General features: G+C 43.9%; 3 protein-coding genes across 6 annotated transcripts in view; 2 read left to right on the forward strand and 1 right to left on the reverse strand.

The window, feature by feature from the left end:
- LOC132846075 (troponin T, slow skeletal muscle-like) overlaps positions 1–495 on the forward strand; it is a 1,991-nt gene extending 1,496 nt beyond the window's left edge. The window contains exons 6-8 of the mRNA XM_060870587.1: positions 66–178; positions 267–357; positions 451–495. Coding sequence (XP_060726570.1) covers positions 66–178; positions 267–357; positions 451–495 — 249 coding nt within the window. The remainder of the gene's footprint in view (positions 1–65; positions 179–266; positions 358–450) is intronic.
- A 954-nt stretch (positions 496–1,449) lies between these two features.
- On the reverse strand, positions 1,450–6,648 carry dnaaf3 (dynein axonemal assembly factor 3). 3 transcript variants are annotated; one of them, XM_060871144.1, is made up of 13 exons: positions 6,466–6,648; positions 5,717–5,819; positions 4,427–4,527; positions 4,211–4,326; positions 3,585–3,678; positions 3,269–3,435; positions 2,987–3,163; positions 2,780–2,902; positions 2,516–2,638; positions 2,201–2,435; positions 1,989–2,103; positions 1,831–1,905; positions 1,450–1,683 (listed from the first exon to the last, which is right to left on the reverse strand). In XM_060871144.1, exons 3-13 carry the CDS (start codon positions 4,506–4,508, stop codon positions 1,545–1,547), a joined length of 1,446 nt encoding a protein of 481 aa, XP_060727127.1. In that variant the 5' UTR covers positions 4,509–4,527; positions 5,717–5,819; positions 6,466–6,648; the 3' UTR covers positions 1,450–1,544. The 3 variants fall into 3 exon arrangements, with proteins under 3 accessions (XP_060727127.1, XP_060727128.1, XP_060727126.1); XM_060871145.1 differs by lacking the exon at positions 5,717–5,819; XM_060871143.1 differs by lacking the exons at positions 5,717–5,819; positions 6,466–6,648 and having other exon boundaries at positions 4,427–4,655.
- Positions 6,649–7,286: 638 nt separating this feature from the next.
- The window catches only part of LOC132846422 (golgin subfamily A member 6-like protein 4), a 6,366-nt gene continuing 6,152 nt past the window's right edge, over positions 7,287–7,500 (forward strand). Inside the window, exon 1 of one of the 2 annotated variants that reach the window (XM_060871142.1) lies at positions 7,287–7,433. The gene's annotated coding sequence lies outside the window, so the exon portion shown is untranslated. The remainder of the gene's footprint in view (positions 7,434–7,500) is intronic. The other variant, XM_060871141.1, reaches the window with a different exon arrangement.

Here is a 7,500-nt window from a genome sequence, read left to right on the forward strand (position 1 = left end):
TCACCTCTATCTTTAGCTATCTCTTTTTCTGCAAGTCATCCCGCTCTGTCTGTTACATGAGGCAGGCGGAGCAGCGGAGACGAGGGAAAAGACAAACGGGACGAGAGATCAAGAGGAAGACTCTGGCAGAGAGACGCAAACCTCTCGCTATCGAAGACCTGAGAGAGGACGGCCTGAGGTTTGGCATAAACACACACACACATTCTGTAAATCCAACACGCTCAATAAGTCTGTATGTGTGTGTGTGTGTGTGTGTGTGTGTGTAGAGAGCGGGCTAGAGAGATGTGGGAGCGGATCTACCAGCTGGAGTCTGAGAAGTTCGACCTCACTGAGAAGATGAGGAGACAGAAATACGAGGTGACCGACTGCTTCTAAAAGAAAACTAATATATATAAATATAAATATTTATCGGTCAATAAATCGTCTTTGCTTTCTGGCCTGTTTTCTTAGACCGTCGTTCTTCTCAACCGCATCTCCCACGCACAGAAATTGTAAGATCATCTCGTTAACACTATTTAATGAACTATACTATAATATATATTGAATATATATCATTATATATCGGTTGCAGTGACGTTCGTTCACGAGTCTTTCTTTTTATTTTCACGCTTGGCAGTAAGAAGGGGACCGGAGGCAAGGGCAAAGTAGGAGGGCGCTGGAAGTGAAGACTCGCAGACGAACATCGTGTATAAACGCTTTAAACAATGAGCTTGTTTCGAATGATCGAAATAATACGAGTTGTTGGTGTACGTTTGCTTGTCTGTAGTCGTAATACAGGAATAAAATGTTAACATTACACCCGGCTCGAGATTTCTGTGGTTTGTGTGTGGATTTTGTGTCGTCACAATGGATCCCTAACATCGGGTCATGTACCAACTACTTTCAAGAGAGCAAGTGTTATTCCCATCCTGAAGAAACCTGCTGTGGATCCATCAGACATCAGTAACTACAGACCTCCAGTCCTCCTCGACCTTTCAGCAGCGTTTGATACGATCAACCACAAGACTCTCTTGTCCACCCTCAGGAGTCTTGGGATTTGCGGATCAGCGTGGGAACGTTTTGTTTCCTGCCTGGAAGGAATACCAGGTAACATGGAGGGGAGTGACATCTGCTTGACGCAGACTCTCCACTGGTGTCCCACAGGGCTCAGTACTTGGTCCTTTTCTTTTCTCCCTTTATACTCACTCTATTGGTGAAGTTATTTCCTCATGTGGGTTCTCTTACCACTGCTATGCTGATGATACGCAACTTATCTTCTGTTTCTCACCCTCAGATACCACGGCTTGTGTTCGGATCCCAGAGTGTCTGGCAGTCATATCATCGTGGACGACGGCTCTTTGTTGTATTTGTGTATATATATGTGTATATATATATATATATATATATATATATATATATACGTATATATATATATATACGTATATATATATATATACATATATATATATAAATAAAAGTGTTTGTAACAGTGTTTTAGGATCCAGACTTCAAAGAACTTTTGTACGTCGCTCTGGATAAGGACGTACGTGCTGTAAATGTAAATGTCAGTCTTTTTGCAGTGTGAACACGGCATACGCGTCGTTGTCCTTCGCGTGAGCCGGGACGAACCCCACTTGTTTAGCGATTTCGTTCACTCTCGTTGCAAAAGCAGACTCCTGCTCCTTAGACAAGTCCAACAGGTACCTAACACACACACACACACACACACACATCCAAAACATACAGTATACATACAGTACTGATTCTATTTTCACACTCATATATGAGAATCATAACATAAAATGTGTGTGTGTGTGTGTGTGTGTGTGTGTGTGTGTGTGTTAGACTGACTTGGCGAGCTCTATAATCAGCACGGCGTCTGGTGCTGCTGTCTGTGTCAGGGAGGGGTCCAAATGGTGCACCATGCTGTACACAATTATTAAAGTCATTACAACAGCAAGTCACACAATTACTTGTGTTACTTTTATAACACAATCCACTATAAATACCTGGCGGAAAAGTAGACGGCGTTGAACAGACGGCAGTATTTGTTTTTCACGGGCAGTTTGGGCAGAGAGTCCAGAGACAGAAACGACACGGTTACCCGGGGTAGATTCATCAGCTCTACACACACACACACACACAGACACACACACACACAAAATGACGAATGATTTGCTCTAGCCGTTGGTAAAACAACATCATTTTATTAACTTGTTACCTATTTGGTAGCTCTTCTGCTTGTCTTCTGCATGTCGTTGGTTGTCAAGCTCAACCGTTTCCTTCTGATCGGCGGCAGACGCCGGCTCCTCTTCTGACTGACGTGTTTCTCCTGGTGGGATTGACGGGTCATTGAACGCATCCTTGGTGGGATTAAAGACAGTGGCGTGTCCTCCTCTAATGTTCAGGGACATAAATAACTTCTGCAGGTTGTCTAAAGAGATGTTCTGAGCGGTCTGAGAGTAAGACACGAGAGATAGTCAGAGGTTATAAGGAAAATGATGATCATGTTGGTGTCCAGTTTTTTTTTTTCTACCTTTACATGCTGGTTGTTTTCTGTCTTCAGAAGTTCTTTGTTGTCAGTTTCAATGCCGAAGGACAGATACGGACTTGAGACAATGTCTCCCCAGTAGCCTCGGGCTCCCACCCTGTTTTCTCTCTAACACACACACACACACACACACACACAAGAATGAAATCCTAATGAGTTTTGCACTACATAGGATCAAATACTCAGCCAAGTACTACTGAGGTGAGTGGGATGAGCTTGAGGTTCGACTGACACGTGGAGGAAACTCACCTGCATGAACAAGCGTGTGGACAGAAGGCTCTGATTAGCAATGCAGTAAAGTCCCTCCCTCATCTCAAAGGCCACACCGCTTTCCCTCCATTTTATGTAGTCCTGTTTGTGTATCACTCCGCACTGCAAAGCAGAAACCCTGTAGGTCAGGATTAAGAATTCTACAGCAGTGTGTTAGAATGTGGTGCTTATAAATAAATAGCTCACTCCTTTGTCGTGTAGTTTCATGGCGAGATCCCAGTCGAAGCAGCCTCTGCGGGCATCGTAGCGCGTCCCCAGGTGCTGTCTGACACGAGCGTCCCACACCTTACACATACTGAGCGGAGGGGAAGGGGGATGCTGCCACTGCTTAAAGATCCGAGCCAGTTCGTCTCGCTCCTTAAACTGCACACAAGTTCAGGTTTCACTAAACAGAATGTTTACACGAAAGATCGTACTCTTACTCTCACGTACGTTCACGTGACGCCGCTTTCATACACACACACACACCTTAAGAAGGCTAGTGTCTAGGCAGGGGTGTATGTGTGTGTCTGTCTCTGTGGCCATTGTGTCGGTGACTAAGAGAAACAGTCGAGCTGCGATGTGCTTCAGCTTGTCGTGGGTTTCAGAGCGGATCTTGCTGTTCCCGAACAGCTCGAGGAAGACATCTGTTTTCTCTGAAAGTATAGATGAACAGAACAGTCCTCAAAAATCGATTGCATTATTACTGTTATTGTTTCCTGAATGCCAACATTCGAATTCAGGCTAATCTGATTCAGCAGTACTGTATATTGTAGATATGAGGTGAAGGACCCTCCACACCCACCCTGCATGCCCATGCTTTCCGGAGCACTCAGAGATATGTAGAGGAGCAGCAGTTGTCTCGCGACCACTTCCATACTGTTCTCTATCACCCAAACCTGAAAGGCATTTCACAGACTGTCAACAAGTGACCATGACATCTTTAACGCCAAATCTAAGAGGTAAGTGCACCGAACGTTGTGACCAAACGCATCACTGTATTGTTATCTGGAAACTAATTGACCTTGCGGTGGGAAAAGTTACTCGGCTGTACTCTATTGCAATGTAAGTGATGTTACATATGAGGAGCTCCAGGCTTTTGTGCGTTCATGTCACATAACATCAGGCTGCGTTTTTGCACATATACATTCGACTCATGCAGAACTCGTCTGACGGCATTATGACCGTTTCAGGTTTCTGCCCGGCTTGTGCGCCACTTTGAATAACACGAACATCAGCACACCGGCGCGTTCGTGTTCGCACACTCCTGTGAGCCTCGTCAAGTGTTTGCCTGTTCAGACAGGTTCACACTCGTTCATCAGTGTGCCACTTAAAAATGTGAGCGCAGTAAAATGTAGCTGAATCTGATTATCCTACGCTCTTACAGGTTGAGTGGAGAATAAAAAAGAGCTTTGCGTTTCAGACACGCACATGGAGTGTGTCCGAGTCCCCGAGGCCTGAGATGGTCTTTAGGATGTGTCTTGGGTCGCTGCTGCCCACCAGCAAAACGTTCAGCTCCGTCTGTTGTCTCGGCATTTGACTTTTCCCTAATTAAAGCACAAACCGATGAGAGCGGTAGACTTCATACAAATGCACAAATGTAAAAATGCACATCCAAGCTGTCACTTTAATTTAATTTAATCTCACGTTTCTCGAGCAGATCTCTGGCTGGTCCGAAGCCCCACCAGGTGATGCACCCGGCTCCCTCCAGAGTCATCCGGCCGCTCATTATCTCTTCTAACACGCACCTGGAGACGAGACAAAAGATATAAGGTGCTCTTCTCAGGCTTAGAACAACACTAGCTCTAGGCACCATGCTAGCTATTTCGCTAACAGTTACACCGCAACACTCCGATTGGTCGGAAGGTGTCGCCATCTCGGATCATATTCAAATCACTAGGTTATTTGTCAAGGAGATGTTTCACATTTATGGAAGGAGTCTCCAGTGTTAAAATAAAACCAGAGGCTGGTGAGGGACTGTTGAAAACAAACTCGGATCGAACCTGTTTCATAAGAGCTATAAATTCTATGGATTCTTGATATATACTTTATTTTTTAATTATTAAGTTCTCTCTCACTCACTCATTTTCTACCGCTTATCCGAACTACCTCGGGTCACGGGGAGCCTGTGCCTATCTCAGGGGTCATCGGGCATCAAGGCAGGATACACCCTGGACGGAGTGCCAAACCATCACAGGGCACACACACACACACTCTCATTCACTCACACAATCACACACTACGGACAATTTTCCAGAGATGCCAATCAACCTACCATGCATGTCTTTGGACCGGGGGAGGAAACCGGAGTACCGGGAGGAAACCCCCGAGGCACGGGGAGGACAAGCAAACTCCACACACACAAGGTGGAGGTGGGAATCGAACCCGCAACCCTGGAGGTCTGAGGCGAATGTGCTAACCACTAAGCCACCGTGCCCCCCCCCCCAATTATTAAGTTAATCATAAAAATAAAAAAAGGTAACCACTGAGATATATTTTGTTATCACACTAACGTTATTTTGTTTATTATTATTATTATTATTATTCTATAACAGCACACCGTCATGTGTTTTACTCCTTAATACATTTAGGAGGTAGCTTTATAGCTACATCATTCCTGAGCACAACTCTTGAAAATTCTTGAAACAGAATGTTTTATTGCTGACTATAAATATAAAAAAGATTAATAAAATAAAAATAAAAAAATTACTTACTTTAATTCGGATTAAACGCAATTAAAGTAAATGTTACACTTTTATCAGGTTTAAAGGGTTTAATGAGTTTATGTTTATAGTGAAATTGTCCCAAGTGTAAATGATTAATTATTCAAATTCGTTAAACAGCGCGTTTTCCCCCCCAGAACACTTTATTTTGTATAAGAAATAAATACTACAATCAAATCAAATCAAAAACACTTAATAATACATAAGAACTCACCTTCACTCTGTACAAACTGAAGACCAGTTCGTTTGTAACGGTTGCTAGGTAACAGCTCGCTGGAAGCTTGGGGACGGGGGAGGGGGGGTGTTTTTTCTACCGTCTGAATATGGATGAGAATGACTCGATGTATTAAACATATCTGACGTGTGGAGTACACGTTTTTAGACAGGACGCGAACTATGTCGGTGCGAAACATTCTAGAAACGAAATGTTCTACGATGCGATTCGTGCTTTGTTTATAATTCGATTTTCAACACACCCCTACGACGGATCATACCATCTCGTACACGTTCTCACACACACACACACACACACACAGCACTAAGCTCGACTTTCTCCATTGTGCAATATTAAAGAGATAAATACCTCAGTAAAGCTTTTTTATTTATTAAATTTGTGCAATTTGTGATTAAATGGACGTCCGGTGTGGTGTAATGTGTCTCCACACAAAGTAACATTCTGACTTCTGAAGTGTTTTATTCCTCTTATTCCACAGCAGTGTAACCGGTGACACATTAGCTTAGCATTAGCTTCCGCCTAGCATTAGCTGCCTATAACAGCGTGTCGTGTCGTGTCGTTCTTTACGTAATGTCTGTTGTTTAAAACTGATTTAATAAGAGTATAAAGGTTAAATGAAATAAAAACCTTAACCAATGACACGGTTTAATGAGGGATGGTCTGGGAAACGCCCCAGTAAACCTTCCCATGGCACTGAGCAGTAAACGAACGTGCTGTTTGTTATTCACCTGTAGGAGCTCCACCCGACTGACACATCATATCATTTACTTCTCATCGGATTTCTGGCAGAAACAAAAGTGTTCCCAGTCAATTCTGTATTAACAATATATGTGAAATACAGAGATATAAATAAAGATATAATATAAATATATAATAATTGCATTCCTGCGCTGTAGCCTGCAGCAGATTCAGCGCACTGAAGTATAGAGTGGAAGTGATGACACCTGACAGATATGGGTGGGTGTGTGTGTGTGTGTGCGTGCGTGCATGTAAGGGTGTGTGTGCATGTAAGGTGTGTGTGTGTGTGCGCGTGCATGTAAGGGTGTGTATGTGTGTGTGCATGTAAGGTGTGTGTGTGTGCATGCATGCATGTAAGGTGTTTGTGTGTGTGTGCATGTGCATGTAAGGCGTTTGTGTGTGTGTGTGCATGCAGGCAGGTAAGGTGTTTGTGTGTGTGTGTGTGTGTGTGTGCATGTGCATATAAGGCGTTTGTGTGTGTGTGTGTGTGTGTGTGTGTGTGTGTGTGTGTGTGCATGTGCATGTAAGGCGTTTGTGTGTGTGTGCATGCAGGCAGGTAAGGTGTTTGTGTGTGTGTGTGTGTGTGTGTGTGTGCATGTGCATATAAGGCGTTTGTGTGTGTGTGTGTGTGTGTGTGTGTGTGCATGTGCATGTAAGGCGTTTGTGTGTGTGTGCATGCAGGCAGGTAAGGTGTTTGTGTGTGTGTGTGTGTGTGTGTGTGTGTGTGTGTGTGTGCATGTGCATATAAGGCGTTTGTGTGTGTGTGTGTGTTTGTGCACATAAGGTGTGTGTGTGTGCATGCAGGCAGGTAAGGTGTTTGTGTATGTGTGTGTGTGCACCTAAGGGTGTGTGTGTGTGCGCGCGCGTAAGGGTGTGTATGTGTGTGTGTATAAATATGTGTGTTAGTTCACAGAGTGCTCTCTCAAGCAGAACAGAACAGCGCTGTGAGGACAGAAAGGTAAGTAAGAGTGGAATGTAAACTTTCTTTGCTTTCGACTGCCTTTTTTTTCTGTTTTAAAGGAGTT

This window comes from Tachysurus vachellii, chromosome 5 (assembly GCF_030014155.1).
Source record: "Tachysurus vachellii isolate PV-2020 chromosome 5, HZAU_Pvac_v1, whole genome shotgun sequence".
NCBI lineage: Eukaryota > Metazoa > Chordata > Actinopteri > Siluriformes > Bagridae > Tachysurus > Tachysurus vachellii.

Bases quoted from the DNA above. Each gene is read 5' to 3' on its own strand.
- dnaaf3 (XM_060871143.1), bottom strand. From the start codon at position 4,655: ATGGCGACACCTTCCGACCAATCGGAGTGTTGCGGTGTAACTGTTAGC. The intron at 3,679-4,210 runs GTGCGTGTCTGA...AATGCCTTTCAG, and splicing joins GGGACTCGGACACACTCCAT to GTTTGGGTGATAGAGAACAG. The intron at 2,104-2,200 runs GTAACAAGTTAA...GTGTGTGTGTAG, and splicing joins GCAGAAGAGCTACCAAATAG to AGCTGATGAATCTACCCCGG.